This window comes from Myxocyprinus asiaticus, chromosome 7 (genome assembly GCF_019703515.2).
Source record: "Myxocyprinus asiaticus isolate MX2 ecotype Aquarium Trade chromosome 7, UBuf_Myxa_2, whole genome shotgun sequence".
Taxonomy (NCBI): Eukaryota; Metazoa; Chordata; class Actinopteri; order Cypriniformes; family Catostomidae; genus Myxocyprinus; species Myxocyprinus asiaticus.
The window spans coordinates 21719291-21742987 of NC_059350.1; the positions used below are offsets into that span (position 1 = coordinate 21719291).

Consider the following 23697-nt stretch of genomic DNA (forward strand, 5'->3'; position numbering starts at 1 on the left):
ATTCTTTTAACATTATATTACAGCTGGCATCTCACTAGTCGATTCAGAACGATTTGATTTTGGCTGAGGGTGTCACACACCTACCGAATGTTATGCTTGAGGTCTTGTTCTTCATTGAGAGATCTGTCACACATGCACACTGGTTGAGAATGGCAGAGGGAGGACATTTCTGACTTTCTGCTTCCCTGTCACGTGGAAATCGGCGAAATAACAACAAGAGTAACACGTGAATATAAACCACAGTAACAGACTGAATTTGGAAATTACTTATATTGTAACTTTGCTCTGTGTATGTGTGTGGTTGTGCATTTATCCCCTTGGGGTTTGCCGTTCAAAGTGTATCCCCATACGCAGCTTCAGTGAGAGAATAAGTTGTGTTCAATGAATATATTGTTCCATCTATGATTGCTCTGATTTCTACATTTTATTGTCAATTATCCCCATTTTAGTGAATGAATACACGGTGTCACATCACGTCAGACAGATAGCTTGTCGCTGGAATCTTATTAGGTCGCGTCTGATTAGGATGAGGTATAATAAACCACAGCAGTGTAACTCACACACATCAATCCTAGTGTCCATTTCCTCATGGAAATATGAACCTGCCCAGACAGAGCAGATGTCAGGTTTGGTACTTAAATTACGTATTTTGAGTTGGTTAAGAACTGTTTGATTATTTTTGCTTGACTTTAGTGTCAGTGTCCCAACTCCTGATAAATAACCGAATAAATGTTCGTGAACCCACGTGGTTACCCGAATATTACAAACTGTTACGTGCAGATCCCTAATTTGCATTTGTGACCTTTGTTTGCAAAATGAAACTTTTTTTATTCTGATATTTAAACTTTTGCCATTTTTATTCACATTATAGTGGAAAGAGGACAGAAAATTATAAGAAGAGGGGAATTGCAAGCCGGATTTGAACCAAAGTTGTCCCTCCAAGGAGATGGAGCACACATGATAACTGCTAAGCCACAAGTATAAATAGTAAAATAATTTATATATGTCTTATTACATTGTTATAACATTTTAGATATGTCCATAAACTGATCTTTCCATAGGATTAAATAGGTTAAATATGATAATGGATCATTGACAAATAAGGTTGTCTGAGATTATAAAAATGAGAAATCTTTCTTAAATCTAGTTTAACAAGTGTCAAATATTTTTGTCCTTGTTGGTCTCATGATAAAAAAATATAAATAAATAAAAATAATAAAAAAAAACGTATGCATTTTCCAAAAAATAAAATAACAATTAAACATTTAAGATTTAATAACTTTAAAAATGTCAAGTGGTGTAACTATCAACTAAACACTACTTTCATTGAACCTTGAATACATGTAAGTGCACACAACTTAAAAATGTATTATTATTATTTTTTTGAGTCACAAATAACAAGAAGTCTTCTTAGGGTTACTCCATTTGACCTGAACAAAATGTGCCTTTTCACGTCAAAATATCTGATACTTTTTTTTTTTTTTCACATGACAACAACATGGCTACCAGCATGTTGGTTACACAACCTGACTTTGATTTGGTGGACAACATTTTTTCCAATATTAAAAATATTTTAAAACAAAATTGCACTGCAAGACATAATAAAATATTATTTTAAACTACTTATGGCAACATTTATTTTTTCAAAATTTCAGGTTTTAATGGTAATATTTATTATTTATTTACTTATTTTACTGTCTACGAATGGTTATACCACTTGTTTACTCTAAGCAACAGAAATATCAAAAAGACATTGAATTCAAATATTGAAAACATGTTAATAATAGAGGTGTATTCAAGTAGTTGTTTTGTGTTAACTGCATTTTAATTAATATTTTGTTTAAATTACTAAATAAATACAGACCAGAAAACAAGCATCACATCATTGACCATTTGAACCACAGCTTCAGTCAAAGCCTTTCCCTGTTTGCTAAAATTGAGTTCTTTGTACTATTTAAGAGGGTTACCATGTGCACCTTTGCCAAAGCCTCTTTCTCTCTTTTAAACTTAGAGAAGTGTGTACACTTTCTGAGGACACTAGGGCTCTATGACATATTTGGTAATTACACCACAGAATCTAAGGGGCTTACAATGGAGTGGAGCTGGGAGAATAGTCAATGGAACAATAGAACAGCACAAACAAACCTTCCCTCCAAACAGAGAGAGAGAGAGAGAGAGAGAGAGAGAGAGAGAGAGAGAGAGAGAGAGAGAGAGAGAGAGAGAAGTTTAATTTTAAAGACCTTTTAATTCAAACAATTATTTTTTCAGACAAAGACAAAAAACAAATCACAAAATTAAATTTCATCAAGTACAAAAACACATAAAAATTAAAATAATTGTTGAACACTAGAACATCATCAATGATTTTACACAACACTCCATTCTGACACCACATCAAGTCGAAAGAAGTCAAGTCTTTAATTTCTTTAAAATACAGAAAATCAACCATTATCCTAGTCTTCACTAAGTTTATAAAAAACACTTAAAACATTGCAATCATACAATTGTACCATTTAGTTTTTTCTGCTTACATAAATAGCCATCTTAGCTTCTCCCAATAGAACATTTAAAATCTGACATTTAAATTTCCATCTCTGTGTATATTTAAACACAAAAATAAAAACCTTTAAGGAGCCATTAAATAATCTTTGTAACATATCAAACAAGGTTTTTAACCTGTAACATTCCATAAAAGCATGAAAAACATTTTCATACATAGAGCAGAAGGGACATTCTGATCTCACATTTGGATTTAAAACAGATATAAAAGCATTGACAACAATTGCTCCATGCAAAAGTCTCCACTGTAAATCCCCCACTCAGGTCTTATAGCATCGTCCAGACCTAGCACTCCCCTCCATGGAGTCTCAACTTTTTTATCTAAAGCTTTTTTATTCAAGGCTTTGACACAGCTCTTATATATTTCTTTGCCATTTGTAGGGTTAGAACCCACAAACAATAGCTCTTTCGTTTGCAGAAAAATGCCTGATCAATTTTCTAAATTTGCAGTCACAGTTAAACTTGGAAAAGAATCATGGCAGTTGGGTTTTAACACACCTGAACAGAAACCATTTAACAGTTCCTTCTCTTCTCTCGAGATTAAAGCCTTCCATTTCTCACGTAACTGGCCCCCCTGCCAGACCGATCTCATTCCTAAGCTTTTTGCAACTACTTCCTCATTTGAGAAGGCTGGACCTGTTAGTGCAGCCAGGTTTCCTAAAGTTATAACCTTAGCATCCTTAAGCTTTTCCATGAGAGCAAGAGAATGTCCATAACATGACACATCCAAACGAGAGCCAAGAATTAGGGATTCCTGTAAAAGCCAAAAAAGAGAGTCAGTATAATTGTCCCACCTCACAGTAAAAAGTGTCCATACTTTAAACAGGTTCTGAAAAAAGATTGGCAACTTGGAGAGGTTCATTCTAGCTTTGTCCATCCAGAATAGGGCTTTATCCAAGCTTAGGCCTTCAAAGATCCTTAGAATTATAGAAGTTGTCACTCTCCAATTTGAGTTCAACGGTCCGCTCAGAAATCTTTGGACATATTGCATGCGAAAAGCCGCTGTTCTGCTCTGAATATGAACGATTCCATGTCCTCCTTCATCCTTGGATAAATACAGAACACTTTGAGGAACCCAGTGCATCTCATCCCAGAAAAAATCATTCAGAATTGCCTGAATCTTTTGCAAAGTTTTAACAGGTGGATCTATACAAGCCAGGTGATGCCAAAGTGATAATGCTACCAAATTATTTATGACCAACACCCGTCCTCTGTAAGACAATTTTGGGTGTATGAACCTCCATTTAGCAATCCTGCTTTCAATTTTCCAAATACTTTCTTCAAAGTACTTTTTTACAAACAGTTCATCTCCTAGAAAAACTCCAATGTATTTAAGACCTCCTCTAGTCCAGCTTAAATTCTCTGGGAGACATGGCTCTACGTTTGTCCACCTCCCTATTAACAGGGCTTCACTTTTTGACCAGTTTACTTTTGTGGATGAGAAGGTTCTAAACTCATTTATGATTTCTAAAAGTGTTTCGATATCACTTTGTGCATTTATTAAAACCACAATGTCATCAGCACAAGCTGAAAGTTTAAAAGTAGTTTCACTATTTAGAATGCTTACCCCACTTAATTCTGGTCTCAGTTTACTTAACAAGGGCTCTATTGCTAGTGTATACAGCATTCCAGACAAGGCACAGCCTTGTCTAACTCCTCTTTTTACCTTAAAAGGAGCACATAACTCACCACTGACCTTAAGTAAACTCTCAACATCGCAGTACAAGACTTTGATTTCCAATATATAGGATATTCCTGACAAAATATATATTGTCAAAGATTAATCTCTCTGGTACACAATACGTTTGGTCAGAATGTATTACCTGGCCTAACACTTTACTTAGTCTGTTAGCCAGAGCCTTTGAAATGATCTTGTAATCAGTGCATAACAACGAGACTGGTCTCCAATTCTTTATATTTTTTAAGTCCCCTTTTTTTGGTAATAATGTTAGCACAGCCCTATGACACCTCAAAGGCAATAGACCCTCCTTTGTGCTTTCATTAAATACTTCCAGTAGATCTTCTTTTAATTCTGACCAAAAACATTAAAAAAATTCAACTGAGAGACCATCTAGACCAGGTGTTTTTAAACACTCCATGACACATAGTGCTTTGTGTAACTCGTCTATGGTCAGATTTTTACTGAGTAAAAAATTTGCTTCATCTGAAACTTTCAGTAACATCTGTTTCGTCATTCTTAAGTATACACTTTATACAGTTCTTTATAAAAGTTAGTAGCTCTCATTCTGATTTCAGAAGGGCTTGTTAATAGATCCCCATTCCCTGCATATAAGGCATGTATGACTTTATTCAGACCATTCTTCTTCTCTAGATTAAAGAAGAATTTAGATGGTGCATCCATCAGTTCCATATCTTGAAAGCGGGATCTACTGTAACTAGAGCACCTTAAACCTTTGACTCTAGTAAATCAGACAGAGATTTTTTCTTTACTCTGAAAGCCTCCAACACATGCGGGTTTTGATCTCCCCCAAACTGCTCCTGGAGACTAAGTATATCTTTTTCTAGTGACTTCATTCTGTTTGTGATGTCCCTTGTGACATTACAGGAATATTGCTGGCAAAACTGCCTGATTTCAATTTTTGCACAATCCCACCATTGCCTTAAAGATTGGAAGCTTTTTCCCCTCCCTTACATTTTCCCAGAAGACCTTAAAAACCTCTCTAAAAGTCTTATCACATAACAGGCCATTATTAAAATGCCAGAATGCACTTTTTGATTTTATAAAATTTAGCAAAAGAACAAATTGTACCATACTGTGATCTGAGAAAGTAACTGGAACTATGCAACATTTCCTAACCAGACTGGATTGGTGTCTAAAACAGTCAAATCTATCTAATCTTGCAAAGGAAAACATATTATCAAAAGCATGAGCCCAGGTATACTGCCTCTGATCTCCATGAAGATTTCTCCACACATCGACCAGTTCAAAAGAGTGTATCATTTGAATTAGCTTCCTGCGAGAGGGCATATGATGTTCTGTATGGTTCCTATCCAAGGCTTGTGCAGTACAATTAAAATCACCTCCCAGCAATAAAAAATCTCCAGGATCACAATCTTTCAGTGCATTACATACTACGTCTAAAAAAAGCATTCTATCAACATTGTTGGTCAGGGCATACACACACATTAAAGTGAAGTTCCGATTCTCATATCATGCTCTAATTTTTAAAAATCTTCCCTTTATGATCTCTTCAACTTGGTAAGAAATGGGTAAAAACGACTTAAAACGAATAAGATCGTGACCCCACCACTAGTTGAAGAGTTGTGACTTAACACAGATAACCCTTCAAACTCTCTGAACCAGTCAGCTTCAACTACAGCATCACTATGTGTTTCTTGAGCAAACAGTAAATCTAAATTCCTTTGTTTCATTAACTCAAATAATTGTGATCTTATCATACTTTTCCTAGCTCCATTTAAATTAATGGATGCTATATGCACTTTCCCCATACTGTTAACAGCAAAAAGGAGGCAAAAAGGAAAGAGGGAAAAAAGAATGAGTATGTACTGATTGCTCAATTCCATTAAATTCATCGAGGAGCATTTATCTTTGCAGATAGAGATTAAAGATTTTCTTTAATCAATAACCTTCCTGATCAGTGAAGTGTCCTTCAGCCTTAAAAAGCCTCGCTTTCTCTACAAACTGTTTCACGTATGGAAAATATTCATCAATTTGAACTTTGCGCACATTCTTTGTTCTTTTCAAGAATAACTTAATGTCGTCTACACCATACACTCTACCGGAGGACTCCATCGAGTTTAAGTTTGGACTGTTGGTGAAACTGTATTCAGAGAGATCGCTTTCGATTTCTGTGTCGTCTGACTTAACTCCAAAAAATCTCCTTTCTTGGCCTGTTTCACAGTGTGCCGCTGTTTTAGTCTTCTGTTCTGGGTTGTCTTAAAAACTTCATCATCAGCCATTTTTTCCACATCAACTACCTCCTCAGTAATTAGACTATTTGTGCTTTCCGTTGTGTCGGTTTCAACAGTGTGCTGCTCAATTTCACCGGTGACTACATTGGCACTTTCAACCATATCTACCTTAGCAGTGACTGTATCATGGTTTTTCAACCCCACGGTAGTATCAGTGTTTGTTTCCAAAGGCTGAGAGTCTGCAGACTGAGCAGACTCCCTTGAAACAGAGACTGAAACATTCTTCGTTGATACCCCTGCACTTTCTGCCTCTCTTGCCAGGTTTCCAGTGCTTGTTTCCTGCCTTTGCGGACAGGTGCGAATAAGGTGTCCAGTTTCGCCGCACCCAAAACATTTCATGTTCTGGGTTGTTGCATAAATGACATAACTGAAGTCATCATATCTAAAATTCAGTTTTAAATCCAGATCATCATTATTATCCTTTAAGATCATATATACGTGTCACCTAAACAACACTACACGCTTGAGCAGAGGGGACTTACTGCTGATCTGAATCATTTGATCGATGACACCAACTTGGCATAACGCGAGAGCATCTCTGACAAAAATGTGTTTTTAATGAATGGGGGAATGTTAGACAGGATTACTCTCTTGGATGGTGTCGACAAGGGCAGTACAGGTTTAACCATTCCGTTGATTACCACGCCACTTTCCACCAACGCGTTTGTGAGTTCCACCGTTTTCAGAAAGATAACGATTATGTTATTCATTCTTGATGCGGATAAAATATTCGCGTAACTGATAGTTTCACGGACAGCCAAGCTGCACTCCTCTACGCTGGCATTCGAGGCTATTTTAACAGCATGCCGTCATGTGAGAGAGTTCAGGTACAGTACAAGGCAAATGCCTCGGTGTAACAGCGAAGAAAAAAAAAAACTCTTTTACCTTAACTCAAAAAGACACTAAACTATCTCAAAATAAAAAAGAAAACTGAACCAAAAACACAAAAGAATTAATTAGAAAAGAGTTAGAGAAAGTAGTACACTCACTCTTGCACTCACCACACTCACCATGCTCCTCACCCACTCAGCACATGCACACAAGGAGAGAGAGAGAGAGAGAGAGAGAGAGAGAGAGAGAGAGAGAGAGAGAGATAGAGAGAGAGAGAGAAATCTCCATAGGATATGTCTGTGCCAGAGTAAACAAAACACACACTCTGGTCTCCACTTGCTTGAAAACAAATTAAATAGCAGGGAAAGTCTCCCAAGGCTAGAAATGGTGTGTTCCATCTGGCTCTGGGAGAAGAACAGGGGCTTTGATTAACATGAAATACTCTGACCTATAAAGAAACCTAGAAAGACATTGTGGTAAATATGAATAGGAGAGGTATCTGACCCAGGATTTATCATGTGAATTATTGATTTGATCAGATACTGGTCTGTTACTGCACCAAAAATGAAACCCCAGTGGTGTTTACTGTTGAGATTAACTCTCTTTCTTTGACATCATAGGTATTGCATAAGAGCAGAACTAATATGAAGATGTGCACAGCAGCTCTAGTGGGAAATCATTTTATGGGGTATAGGTCATCTTAAACACCCTCAAATGAAAACTCTGTGGGATCACTCTGGTTCCTCTTCTACCATACTTCTGCTCTAGTTTAGCTCAAGACCACAGCTGGTGCTTATAGTTGATCTCAGAAAAAGGGCACTGATCAAGCATCCATCATAATGTTCTTTATCATGTGAGGAAGACAGGAAAAAAATGATTTAATAATAGTAGCTCTAGTATAAATATCACTTCTGGGTTGTGGGGTCACACTTGGTTGCTTCATTCAAATTGCTTCTAAACCTTTGAAAGCTTTTAATGTCTTTGAAATTCTCTCTATAGTATTCAGGAAAATGAAAGGAGGTGAAATTGAATTATTGAGGCCTGTGTTAATAATTACCATTTAAGAAGCTCTCTGTGTACATTCTAGATCACTAATGCCATCTCAGTGACCTGCTCTGATTAAATTTCATTACAACACACTATTTTTTCACACTTAATTACATGGTTTGGATTAACCTGAGGTAAAATGCTTCAACTGGTATATATTGGTTGGAATTAATTCAAAGAAGCTTCATGGGAATTTATTTTTAATAACTGTAAAGCATATTTACACTTTATACATGCTGCAAGGGAAATTATGTAGAAGGTACAAAAGGACATGGGAAATATTACTTACCCCATTTACTGGGTAGGTCTTCCAGCTTAGTTCTCCCAGCACAGCTGTAGTGTCCAAGAGAACCACTACAGAGAAAAAGGAGGGGGAAAGGAAGATGACAGAAAAAAAAAGATGACAAATATTGTTAACTGTTAAAGGCTCCAAAAGCACAGTGAATCAATTACAACATCACTAAGACAGCATGCAAAACTAACGCGATCTCATTAGTATTCAAAAGTACTTGTACTTAGCATAAGGATCTAGAGGAAATGGACATGTTGATAAGAAATGCTCATGGACCCTGAAATCAAATGAATTACTGAAAGGTGCCATGCCCCATCAAACATTTTTGCATCAATTCAAATAAGTATGAATTTTCCGTTGCGTGAGCAACCTCTGATGCACCAGTTCAGACCTCTAGTGCTACTGATAGCATTGTGTTAGCAACTGGAAATTGTAGTTCATACATGCCCATATGTTCAACAACACTTCCAGCCTCATTATATTTATTTTTGTCTACAAAACTAATTTCAAACATTTAAGCATAGAGTTGTGCTCAAAAGTTTGCATACCCTGGCAGAAATTTTGGCATTGATTTGGCATTGAAATATGACTGATAATGCAAAAAGATAATTGTTTAAGGATAGTGATCATATGAAGCCATTTATTACACATAGTTGTTTCACTCCTTTTTAAATCATAATGATAACAGAAATCACCCAAATGGCCCTGATCAAAAATTTACATACCCTTGAATGTTTGGCCTTGTTACAGACACACAATAATTAATAATAATAATTTTCTTTATTTATCACACATTATACATTTTCACATATCCCAGCTAGGCTGGGGTCAGAGTGCAGGGTCAGCCATGATACAGTGCCCCTGGGGTCAAGGGCCTTGCTCAAGGGCCCAACAGTGGCATCTTGGCCCCCTGATCTTCTGATCAGTAACCCAGAGCCTTAACCACTGAGCTAGACACTTCACTTCAGGTTGCTCTGGGGGGACTGTCCCTGTAATAAGTGCACTGTAATTTGCTTTGGATAAAAGACATCACCCAAATGGATACATTTTGCATCAATTCAAGAGTGAACACATTTCCCTCAAGCACTACTGAAAGCATGTTACACAAGCAACCTCGGAGACATGGGTTCTAGTCCCATGGGAACCAGGAAATAATCACATTCAAATAAACAATGGTGAGGGAGAGGTTACATATTTGCTCTGAAATAAGGTTTTTCTCCACTGATGGTTAGGTTTAGAGTTAGGGTTTGGATTAGCGAGTAGAGTTAATAATAAATGCATTCCTGTTGAATGTATTAAATAATATACAACTCAAAATACAACTTGCTTTTGTTGCCACTGGGGATTTTAATGATTAATCGATTAATTGTCTTTAATAATTTGATCGATTAAGATTATAGTTAGCCGAATAATTAATTTGAGGACAAATGCATTCAGTAATCATGCCAGCAAATGTTGATAAGGCTGTCTATACAGACATCCGTCGCTAGAGTGGGCTTGTACACTGCATGTCACGTCTTGTCCGCATCACAGAAGAAGAACCACAATCTGTGGGTGTGTTCCATTCCGAAGGGATCATCCCTAAATTCTAATCCCTTCAGAGGGCTTTCCCCCCAGAGTGAGAGCTTCAGAGGGTTGAAGGGTGTAGGGCTCAAAAATATCGGTAATTCGGAACGCACTTCAGCATCATCTATCCACGCCAAAGGAGCCACTGCCGTCACACAAAGGTTGACGCTAATGAACATAACCTGCACTTGATCAGAAATATTTACACATGATTTTGCATCACTAACTGCTTTCAGAATAGGAATTGAAAATAATTTATTTAAAATTTTATGTTTTATTTATTTTAATAAAAAGAAACCAATAAACAAATATACAGTGCATTTATTAAATACATAAAATGACACTTTGTATTATTATTTTATTTAAACTCTTTTAGAATAACTGAGCCAACAATTTTACATGAAAATAACACAAGTTCAAACAAAAAGCCAGGGGTTTAAAATCATTTTTAAAAGTTCATTATAATAATTAAAAGCTTTTATAGACTATGGAGATGAAGGGATGTTGCATGTTTTTGTTTATAGAAACAGATTGCAGTTGCAGCTAGTTTAATTGACACTAAATTACACTTGGCAAACCTCCATATCTGTGACGTATGCTTGGCAGCAAAGTGTCCGTCTGTTAAACCCTACTGAAATGCCCGTTTCGAAGCAGCTATTTATGAGCCCTTCGGTTTGGAAAGACCCTTCAACATGGTGGCCACAAGCGTTCCCCCTTCGAAGTGCCCTTCGGTGGTGGATTTATCCTGTTTGGAATGCAGGGAGTTAGAGTGTTTCTCTATAAATTAATATCATGGTTTTGTCCGAATCCAAAGGTAGCTAGCTACCTTGTTACCTCGCTGACTTATTAGTCAATGACTTGACAGACAGCGTTTGCATACGAAGGTGCCTCCTGAAACTGGTTTCGGACAGGCTTCCAAGGCAGCACTGCATTACATCGTTGTTTGATACCAGCATTCATTCAGTCCAACCGAACCACAAAAGTCTAATAATATAGAACAGATCAAGAGGGTTTTGGCGATAACCAAGTGTATATTTAATAACAAAAATACTACTTTCTTGCTAGAAATGGAATCAAATGTTGAAAAAAGTGTGTGTGTGTGTGTGTGGGGGGGGGGGGGGGACATTTCCTTTTTCCATTTTTTTTCTTCAGCTCAACAGCTGTGGGTCCGCATGCACAGGATTGTGGGATTTGATAGGCAGCAAAGGATACATTTATGCTGCCTTCAAAAATCGATCAGATCAAGGTATCTCAGTAAACAGGATGTGACGAGAACATTGGATTCGGACATGCCTTGGTCTCTTCCTACCTCTGTACACAGCCTTAGGAAGCAGCATTTTTCTGGTTTTGGATAGCCCTTATTTTCTGCATACATTATGATAGTGTGTTAAACATGACAACAAGTACTTTTGATATGCTGGTCTCCTTGTTTCATCCCAACCTACAATTACGTCAGTGATCACCAGAAAAGCACGAAGGCACTTTCACCTGACATCTAACCAGCACCAGAGAAACGGTATGTTATGTAGGCTACTGTGTTTATGCAGAGTGTTATGATTTAACTGAATTTAAAATACCAAAATATCCAAAATATCCCACAATCCACAACGTGAAGTTTTAATGAACTCAGATATGTATACAAGTTACAGTTGTGCTCAAAAGTTTGCATACCCTGGCAGAAACTGTGAAATTTTGGCATTGATTTTGAAAATATGACTGATCATGCAAAAATGATCTTTTATTTAAGGATAGTGATCATATGAAGCCATTTATCATTACATAGTTGTTTGGCTTCTTTATAAACCATATTGATTACAGAAATCACCCAAATGGCCCTGATCAAAAGTTTACATACACTTGAATGTTTGGCCTTGCTACAGACACACAAGGTGACACACACAGGTTTAAATGGCAATTAAAGGTTAATTTCCCACACCTGTGGCTTTTTAAATTGCAATTAGTGTCTGTGTATAAATAGTCAATGAGTTTGTTAGCTCTCATGTGGATGCACTGAGCAGGCTAGATACTGAGCCATGGGGAGCAGAAAAGAACTGTCAAAAGACCTGCGTAACAAGGTAATGGAACTTTATAAAGATGGAAAAGGATATAAAAAGATATTCAAAGCCTTGAAAATGCCAGTCAGTACTGTTCAATCACTTATTAATAAGTGGAAGGGATCTCTTGATACCAAACCAAGGTCATGTAGACCAAGAAAGATTTCAGCCACAACTGCCAGAAGAATTGTTTGGGATACAAAGAAAAATCCACAGGTAACCTCAGGAGAAATACAGGCTGCTCCGGAAAAAGACGATGTGGTTGTTTCAAGGAGCACAAAACCACAATACTTGAACAAAAATGAACTGCATGGTTGAGTTGCCAGAAGGAAGCCTTTACTGAGCCAATGCCACAAAAAAGCCCGGTTACAATATGCCCAGCAACACCTTGACACGCCTCACAGCTTCTTGCACACTGTAATTTGAAGTGACAAGACCAAAATAGAGCTTTGTTTGGAGAGGGGTCAACAAGGCCTATAGTGAAAATAATACCATCCCCACTGTGAAGCATGGTGGTGGCTCACTGATGTTTTGGGGGTGTGTGAGCTCTAAAGGCACAGGGAATCTTGTGAAAATTGATGGCAAGATGAATGCAGCATGTTATTAGAAAATACTGGCAGACAATTTGCATTCTTCTGCACAAAAGCTGCACATGGGACGCAGACTTTCCAGCATGACAGTGACCTTAAGCACAAGGCCAAGTTGACCCTCCAGTGGTTACAGCAGAAAAAGGTGAAGGTTCTGGAGTGGCCATCACAGTTTCCTGACCTTAATATCATCGAGCCACTCTGGGGAGATCTCAAACGTGTGGTTCATGCAAGACGACCAAAGACTTTGCATGACCTGGAGGCATTTTGCCAAGATGAATGGGCAGCTAACCACCTGCAAGAATTTGGGTCCTCATAGACAACTATTACAAAAGACTGCACGCTGTCATTGATGCTAAAGAGGGCAATACACAGTATTAAGAACTAAGGGTATGCAGACAGGAGTCATTTCATTTTTTTCTTTGTTGCCATGTTTTGTTTTATGATTGTGCCATTCTGTTATAACCTACAGTTGAATATGAATCCCCTAAGAAATAAAAGAAATGTGTTTTGCCTGCTCACTCATGTTTTCTTTAAAAATGGTACATATATTACCAATTCTCCAAGGGTATGCAAACTTTTGAGCACAAATGTACACCTTCAGATTAAAGATTTTTAAGATCATGAGAAACATTTCAGTCAAGTGTTTCAAAACTTTTGACCAGTAGTATATATATATATATTTCTTGCAAAAGCCATGTAACACAGATACATCAGGCTTCAGTACCAGCTATGAGACTCTTAATGGAACCCTTTTGTTTGACATCATTTATAGACAAGATACTATGATAAAAACCATAGTGAAAGAATAAATTAATTAAACTGTTCACTGCCAATCAAAAATGAGCACACACCATTTAGCCAGCATGCTAATAAAATTTCCTCCTTGAAGCTAGTCACATCCACTGTCCCCAGCAGGTGATTCGAGGTGGTACTCAAAATAAAAAACAGAGTCATTAGCTCACCCACATACGCCAATTTGATATGATGAATGTGTAATTTCCCTTGTCTCTACACCAGGTTTCAATTAAAATGTCAATCAGTAAAGTGTGTCACAGGCATAATATACTCGAGACACAAAGCCTGGCTATGTGTCATTCTGTTCCCTACTCATAATTCCATGTTTCAAAGTTAAAATCAACAATTTGTGAAAAATAGTCTATGTATTACTGGTGCAATACAAACCTTAAATCCTACATTTCCCAAGTTATTTTAACAGTAATTATTAGTGTTTATTTGGATACAAGTGGTCATTATTCTCACTCACCACAGCCGTCTGTGTGTAAGATGATGTATGAATATGTGTTTTGATACTGCGCTGTAATCTGCTTATCTGTATATGTTTTGTCAAAGAGTTAACGTAATGGTCCAAAATGAGTGCCTGTCTATAGAGAACCTGCAGACAGGCTGAGCACTACTGTTCACCCTAATCAAATCTACTTGCCAATGCCTGATAATTGTGCCTGGAAGTGATGGATCTGTGTTACTAACACACCCAAACAGAAAAATGTGAATTAGATGGCTGGGCACTTTGGTCACTCAGCCTAAATCGCATTACACCTCTGTCTAGACCCAGTGTCTCTGTCTCGAGTCATATTATCCCTAAATTTCCGCACTCACTTTCTTCCTGACAGTGAAGGGAGATTAAACATGTTTTTGAGCATACTGTGACAGGGTAATCAATTAGTAATAACTTTATTAAGAGATATTTACAAGCCAGATTAGCCCTAAAACCAGTCTATGATATAGACTTAAATGGTGGAGGATGGGTCTCAATCCCTGAAAGTAAATTATACAGAAAGGATACAAGGAATCTTTGTCAAAACTACTTGTCTAATAACTGTAAGTGTCAATGAAACAAGTCCAGTACGTTTGACAGTGAAAAAATGGGGAGAAAACTGCCATGTGATGCTCTTTTGTCATGTAATTAAATCGACAGACTGATGCCAAATATTGTTGATTTAATGATTATTAATTTGCATTACTAATTTACACTGTCATATTTGGGCACAAGTTGCTTCTATTGTTACATAGATATAGTAAATTCTTCATTCAATTTTGGCAGACATTTAAATATATTGAATGTTGAATGTAGTAACTGGAAAAAGAGACTAGGACTATTTTTATGGGTCAAACCACAATGCCCTCATAAACAATAGCATTATCCTAACTGGGGATGGACTGGCCATAAGCAGCAGACTTGTGGACTGACTGACGAAATCAAATATATGTAAGAGACCTTGAAAATACATATATTGTATAACGTAAGTACACAAAGATTTAAAGGGAGATATATTTTTGGCCAGGATGGTCCATTTGTCGCAGATTCCGGTGTACACAAGCAATATAGGCAGCGACATTCTATAGATCAGCACTGGGTATAGCCCATGTAGCTCTCCAACATACATTTCACTTATCTATTGCATACTGACTGCAGTTTTATGGGATTGTGCCCACTCTCAGTTTAGTGACCATCTGCCCCTCTCACTGAAAATAAACTGTGTCCTATTTAAATTTAAAATAATAATAATAATAAATAAAACAAAAAATAAGTTAAATGTTATCATCCGAGATTGGAACCCTGGGACCTATACCATGAAACCAGTTTAGGTGGCAAGCCAGGTAAGTTTCAGTTCAGTTTGCGTCAACCCTGGGTTTTAGGTATCATGAAGGTGGATCAGGTTTTTCCAGTGTTCATTACCATAGTAACTTGCACTCCACGGCTAACCTGCTCCGTAGCAGGTTTTGTTCTGGGTAACAGATTGGCAACAGATACTGAACCAATCAGCTGTGATCAAAGTGACATCACTGATGCAATGAAGTCACTCCCCTGTCTCTCTTAAAGCATACTTTACAAAGAAGAATAAAATCTTAGAAATCCACAATTATAATAATAATTATTTAAATAATTTAAATAATAATTATTTAAATATAGATTTTTGGCAGATAGAGTCTTTTATTTTATTTAAATAGGCGGCAATTTATTTGTTTTTCATTTGCCTACTATAGCCATAGCATATAAAACATGTATAAACATAATATAATATTAGTTTAAATATTATAATCTATAAAACAGCTCATAACGTGGATTATAATTCCTGCCAGTAATGATCGATTTTACAATATTAAAAGCTTAATCACTCAACAAGAAAGCTACAGCGTATAGAAAGGGATGAATGACCCATCCCTTTGTTTCATGGACTAGAGATGAACATTATTTCACTTGAAAATCAATATAAGCAGTAAACAATATACATATTTAAAACAAGAAAATTATTATTATTTGTCTTATTATTGCACACCAATTATTGCATACAGTATTCCCATTGCTCACTTTTTAACTATTCAATATTTGCCTATATTAATTTGTAATTATATGACATTATATTAAGCTTTAAATTTATATGAATAAAAAAAGCTTTTATATTTTAAATAAAGTTTTTAAGCTTTTAAAATTAATAAGCCTGTGTGTTCTTGTTGTGGACCTTTATGAATTCACTTATTGATATAACAGCTGTTTTATATTTTTGTCACATTCAGAATTTGTTTCCAGCAGTCCTGTTGAGCTCTCACATCAGCTGCGGTGTTTCTTCCTGCCGTGCAAATGTCTTTAATTTCTTCATAATTGTACAGTGATCCCTTGTGCTCTGTAAATCATGTTTTTTTTAGTTCTTTATGAAGTCATTGCATCTCGTGCATTGTAAACGTGTTTAGTAACTAGTACCCACTAGTACTCCCTAAGAAACACGCAATATATATATATATATATATATATATATATATATATATATATATATATATATATATATATATATATATATACATATATATATTAGACCAAATCGTTTTCTTAAAAATGTATGATGTTCACATATGTGGACAGTGGGACTAAGTTGTGAAATTTTAAATAATAAAAAGTCAGATTTTTTTTAAATCAAATTGTTTATTATGTTTCTAGGAGTCTTGGTTATTTATGTTTTTGAGACGTTACAGACATTACATCAGATATAGGCATAAATAATTCTGATTCAAAGTAATGGCCAGCATCATCCAATCACTGCCAACCATGTTAAATTAAAATTAAACATTATAAATTCTGAACTTAGGTACTGATTACCATTGCCCTGTCTGCCAATCATGTTGAGTGGTCCAAACATCATCTGCAGCCTGAAAGTTTGGATTGAATGCACTTAGCTGCATAGAGAGCTATAGGATGCTCACTTGCTCCCTATTTAGTGAATGACTTAACCTCCAGTGAGCTGTCTGTCTGCACTGGTCTCAGAACAGTTCGAAATGCACCTTATTTTCATCCTAACTCCAAATAAAGCCTCTGAAAGCAATATTTTCCAGTTTTTGGATGCTTCCTTTGATTCTCAATGTGATAATGCACAGCGAATATAGGATATTTTAACTGAAACTGAGCATACAGTCCACAAATGTGGTCATTGTGTTTAACAGAGTGCCATTTCACGATAAATCTCTCAAACTTGAAAAATGGCATATCATATGAAACTAGAGACTCTAATCTTTTGACTCAAACAGGTTTCAATGTAAAAACTTAATTACTGTAGGTTTCAGGTTACCAGATGTAATTTTGGTGGTGTTTCTCACAAACACAAACTCCTCTGTGATTGCCACTATATTGTTTGATCACATGACTCCATACATCGAAAGTTTAACTCTTTCCTGACAGCCCAAAATCTCCTGAACTGAGATCAGTCAGTTTAAAATAAATTAAATTATGTGTTGCATTTAGCTAAGCAAAGCGTAATGCCCACGCAGGTGGACACGGGGTCTCAGAAGGTTAAATAACAATCTCTTGTTGTGCTGTTGGATGTATTCAAATTCTTCATATTTTTTATAATGATCGGCCTTCAGCGGAGAGTTAAATCCCTCTGACTCTTGCGAGAAGAGAATCTCTCTCTCTCTCTCCATGTTTCACGTGACTGGCTGTTTGCTGCAAACGTCACTCATTAATGTAAACATGCACGTGAACTAATATTACACTCAGGATCAAAGCCTGAATTGACAGAGAAAGTCGATGAGCATCATCATGGTACCAATTAAGCCTTAGATTAGACTGGTTTGGTTTTGTCAACTCTAAACCAATACTGCAACCCTGAGTTTGTTCATCTAGCTTGATGATATCTACCTTATTACTGACTTCTCCATGGGTGCTGCCATTACGCCGAGAGACTTCCTCTGGGATGCTCTGCACTACTGCTTACTGTAGTTGTTGATATCAGCTAGACAAACTTTACTGGTGATGGTGAGCAGCGGAGGCTCTGGATGAATATGCGCTGTTAGAGGGTGTTATAACAATTACAGGTGGCTTAAAAACTACTGGAAAATGAATGTCAAAAAAGCCCCCCCCCCCCCCCCCCCCAAAAAAAAGGCTGCCAATGCTGAAACATTTAGAGTCAAACCAGATGTAATAAGCAGAGGTTACATTAACCTAATTATCTGTCATTTGCCTATTATTTAAAACATTGATGGAAAATTCCAAATACTGTCATTTTGGCAGATAACAAAGATGAAAAACATTTAAACCAAGCTCCTCATTTTTTTTTATTTTTTTTTTTAATTATTAATCATCTTTACAAGGTTCACATCTGATGTCGTGCTGTGAATGTATGTGAATGAGGGAGAGACAGAGTTGTTCTTGGCAGAATCTGAGTGAGGCGGCGGCACTTGTTAATGCAGAAATAATGCAAAGGTATGTCACTCAAATCTGAAGATTTTTAAATGGAACCTATGGTGACCATACAGTCTCTTTTCAGGGACTTGTCCTCTTTTTCTAACCTTAAAAAGTGTTCAGTCAAGATTTCTAGATTCCTTTAATGTCCGCGAAGTGCTCAACAAGAAACCTGATGAGATCTAGCGTGAATACTCTCTATCTGCATGCTGTATGTCTGGCTCTCTCTCTTTCACACACACACACACACACACACATACAGGGCATGTGCAGAGAGTGCTAGAGCTGTGGAATAACTTTACCATGTAAATGTGTTTGATTGCATACTTATCTATTCAGGGATTGCCTTCGAAACCGAATGTCCACACACAGACTTTAGTGAGATTAACGTTACGTAAACACAGACTTTTCCGCCGTTTTTGACTATTGTTAGTGATATTTCAGTGCTTGGTAATGGGAATAAACTGCAAAGCGGAAGTCTGTAGCATTCGCATTGGAAGAGCGCGCTAAGCATAAATGGTAATTTTGCTACCTGTGAAAAAGATGGATAGGCCTCTGGTGTCTCAAATTTTATTTTGAGAATCTTACTTTTCGACTACCTACTTAACATATTTTATGCTATATTGATGTTTTTTTTTTGTTTTTGTTTTTTGTGCTGTAACATAAAAACAGCAATAAAACACATGCAAGTACAATGAAAATCAATAGATATATGGATTACATAATACTGCAGGTAACAACCTTTAACATTATTATAATAGTTTGTATTATATGCATACTGTATGTCAGGGTTCCCCAATTAGTTTTCACCAAGGGACAAATTCTGTCAACAATACAAAGCCAAGGGCCACCACCCTCGATGTTATGACAATGTGTTAGTGCTGCTGCTATTATTATTACCTATAATTATATACTACTTATATACTAGTATTATTATTATTGTTGTTGTTATTATTATTATTATTATTATTATTATTATTACTGTTGTTGTTTTTTATTTTGTTATTAAAAGAGTCACAACATAAATATTCAGATTTTGTATTGGTTCATTTTCTTAGTATTAGTAGCCTGTTTAATTTATTCAAACAATTATGAACATTTTGTTTGTATACAGATACACAAAACTACACAACTTTGCCTGTTGAAAATTAAAAAACAAACAAACAAACAAACAAAAAAACTTTAATGAACAATCTGGATCTCCATGTCCTCCATGCGAGTCAACGGTTCCTGCTCATCTCCAAATGGGATCTACTCCCTGCACTTTCCCTAATCGCAAATTCAATTATTAGAACTATTAGCATTAATATTGTTATTGTTTGTAAGAATAATATAATAAAGTATTGCAATAATTTCAATAAAGACCAGTGTTTCTTATATATTTTAAATATTGTGCATCATATTTTATAATGTACTGCACGTTATTCTAAAAGTGTACTATTCCACATGTATTTGTATCACAGTACCTTGTGTTATATTATCCAGGCATTAAAGAGTAGTTGGCTTTAGGAGTCCATTTGGAATATACTCATAGCAAAATACATGTGCAAATATAAATAGGATGTATATTTATGCAACAGCGCTTTTTACTAACCTCACTCGCATAAAAAAACAGAGTATATACTCCTCAGAAGGCATCAACACCATGGAAAGAACATAATGAAACAGTTATACCAAATTTGGTAAATAAATACATTAACAGCATTCAATATATAACTCTCTAGCATTGACAGCAGGGCAGGGCAGGAGACTGGTATAAATGTTTTTAGAACAGCAACAGCACCGCCTACTGTACAGGGGGTGAAATAGTTTTTCGTTTTTATTTTTTTATGGACTCTGTGTGACCATTCATCGGAAGTTCGTCTCGCATAATCGTCACAGATTTGGTTTGAACAGGCCTTTAGCACGGGCCAAACATTTGCTCTCGTGGGCCGGATGTGGCCAGCAGGCCGCCTGTTGAGGAACCCTGCTGAATGTGATACATGGTGGGGGATTATTTGCTGTGGTTTGTGAGCAAGTGGAATGCATTTGAATTTGAAATGCATTATGACCATTTAATGTCAGAGTGACTCAAAGTTATTTGAAAAAGCTAGAAAAACTGCAAACTGTCAAACTTCAAGCAAACCGTCAAACAAATTGAAGACAGTATGGCACATTCAAATCACCTAGAGGTAGATTACAGTGCTGACAAGTTTAATGCTGCCACTGGCAAGGGGCTTTCCAGATGGGACGATTATTGATAGTCTTATTAGAAAAGGCAGAGTAGGTTGTCTCGAATCTTTATAACTAGTGTTGACAAGATCCGCAAGCTTAATTTCAAACCAAATCAACTGCTGAATGTTTGTTGTCTCTCTTCCTCTACCTCAGCGAGGAGAGTGAGACATCAACAGAGACACATCAGAAGTGGCAGCTAGCGCCTATGTCTGTCTGTAAAAATCTGGAGTCTCTAAAGTAGGCCACATGGAAAGGAGGAAAGGATAAAAAAAAGAAAACAGATGCAGAAAAAGCATGAGTATCTGGGCTGCCTCTATAGCTCAGATGTTTCTTTGATGTGTCATATCTAAAGGTCTAGATCTGGGGTTAACCTTATGTTTTTAACCTCTACAAGGTAAGTCTGCAATGACTGAATCATTGTAGAATATGCTATTAAGTGATACATTTAAGTGATACATTTAAAAGGTTAGATCCAAATCTAGACCCCTTCGGCGTGAACACAGCTTTAAGGTATGCGTGTAGTAAACGAGTGCAGTTCTATTTGGTGTTTTGATATTTGTCCTACTGAAACAGGAAGTGAGGGTGAGACATGTTGAATGAATCATCCCTTTTAAAAAAAATCGCTTAAATTGTCTGTGCCCACGCCTGCCACGGTCATGAGCCAGCGCCCACACCTGCCATGGTCAACAAGCCAATGCCCACGCCTGCCACGGTCAACGATTTGCCAGCCTCGTCTGTCCCAGAGCCAGGGTTGCCAGCCTCGTCCGTCCCAGAGCCAGCGTTGCCAGCCTTGCCTGTCCCAGAGCCAGTGTTGCCAACTTCGGCCATCCGGAGGAGGAAGTGGTGACATAGTGGACTAAAGCACTGAACTGGTAAGCAGAAGATTGTTGTTTCAATCCCCACAGCCACCACCAATGTGTCCTTGAGCAAGGCAATTAACTCCAGGTTGCTCCAGGGGGATTGTCCCTGTGATAAGGGCACTGTAAGTCACTTTGGATAAAAGCGTCTGCCAAATGCATAAAATGTAAAAATGTAAAATGTAAAGAGAAGAAAAGTTTCCATTCCCAAGTCTCTTCCCATGCCCCCGACCACGGAGGTAGTTTTCGAGTCTCCTCCCATGCCCATGACCACGGAGGTTGTTCCCGAGTCTCTGCCCATGTCCACGACTACGGAGGTCGTTCCCGAGTCTCTGCCCATGCCCACGACTACGGAGGTCATTCCCGAGTCTCATCCCATGTTCATGACCACGGAGGTTGTTTCCGAGTCTCTGTCCATGCCCACGACCACGGAGGTCGTTCCTGAGTCTCTGCCCATGTTCACGACCACAGAGGTCGTTTCCGAGTCTCTGTCCATGCCCACGAACACGGAGGTCGTTCCTGAGTCTCTGCCCATGCCCACAACCACGGAGGTCGTTCCTGAGTCTCTGCCCATGCCCACGACCATGGAGGTCGTTCCCGAGTCTCTGCCCATGCCCACGATTACAGAGGTTGTTCCCGAGTCTCATCCCATGTTCACGACCACAGAGGTCGTTTCTGAGTCTCATCCAATGTTCACGACCACGGAGGTCGTTTCCAAGTCTCTGTTCATGCCCACGACTACGGAGATCGTTCCTGAGTCTCATCCCATGTTCATGACCACGGAGGTCGTTTCCGAGTCTCTGTCCATGCCCATGACCACAGAGGTTGTTCCCGAGTCTCTTCCCATGTTCGTGACCATGAAGGTCATTTCCCATTCATCCAGGACTCTTTGTCTCGAGTCTCCCACGGCTCCACCTTCCACGGCTTGGACCCTCAAGCCTCCCCAGAGACTATTTCCCCTTTCCCCAGCAGCTCCGCCCCAGAGACTATTTCCCCAGCGACTCCGCCCCAGAGACTATTTCCCCAGTGGCTCCGCTTGCTCCCACAGAGACTATTCGTCCTGCGGCTCCTCCCGCTCCCCCAGAGACTATTCCTCCTGCAGCTCCTCCCGCTCCCCCAGAGACTATTCCTCCTGCAGCTCCTCCCGCTCCCCCAGAGACTATTCCTCCTGCAGCTCCTCCCGCTCCCCCAGAGACTATTCCTCCTGCAGCTCCTCCTGCTCTCCCAGAGACTATTCCTCCTGCAGCTCCTCCCGCTCCCCCGGAGACTATTCCTCCTGCGGCTCTGCCCACTCCCCCAGAGACTCCACCTACTGCGGCCACCTCCCAGGCCTCCTGACCCTGTCTCGGACCTGTGGCCTGACCCAGTCCCCACCTTGAGGTCTTCTCCTTGGTCTCCTGGCCGTCTGCCTGATCTGCTCTGGTCTCCCTGGTCTCCTAGCCGTCTGCCTGATCTGCTCTGGTCTCCCTGGTCTCCTGGCTGCCCGCCTGATCTGCTCTGGTCTACTTAGTCCTCCGAGCCTGCAGCATCGCCCTGGCTCTCCATCCCTCCGGCTCTGCCTTGGTTTCAAGCCTCCCTGATTTTGCCTTGTTCCTCTGCTCCCCTTGCCCCTTGTGCCCCCCCAGAACTACCTGTTTTCCCCCCACACCCCATGGACAATTTGTTTTGTTTTTTGGAGCGTCTGGAATCCGCTGCTTAAAAGGGGGGCTCTGTCACATATTTCCTGTTGTTTGTTTTGACTTATGTTGAAATTCTGGTTTAGTTCCCTGTTCCTGTTTCCTGTTAGTTTTGTAGTCCTTTGTAGTTTCTTTTCATGATTGGTTCTCCCGATTGTTTTCCCAGATTTTCCTCATTCCCTTGTTTTCCCCTGGTTTTTTGTCAGTCTTCATCTGTATTATGCTATGCTTTGTTCCCTGTGTTTCATTATGTTCTGAGTTACCTGGTTTACTTTTGTTTTATTAAAAAAGGCTGAATAGCATGTATGGCAGCATAACTCCACGATCGGAGCGGATTTCTATCACACTACAGCTGAGTAATAAGA

The 23697-nt window shown here is 38.3% G+C and overlaps 1 protein-coding gene across 2 annotated transcripts in view; it reads right to left on the minus strand.

Annotated features, from left to right (window-relative positions):
* Positions 1–23697, minus strand: part of LOC127444014 (ephrin type-A receptor 6-like) — a 220984-nt gene that overhangs the window by 178360 nt on the left and 18927 nt on the right. For both annotated transcript variants that reach the window (XM_051703148.1, XM_051703147.1), the window contains exon 2: positions 8681–8745. In XM_051703148.1, the coding sequence (XP_051559108.1) occupies positions 8681–8745 (65 nt within the window). The remainder of the gene's footprint in view (positions 1–8680; positions 8746–23697) is intronic.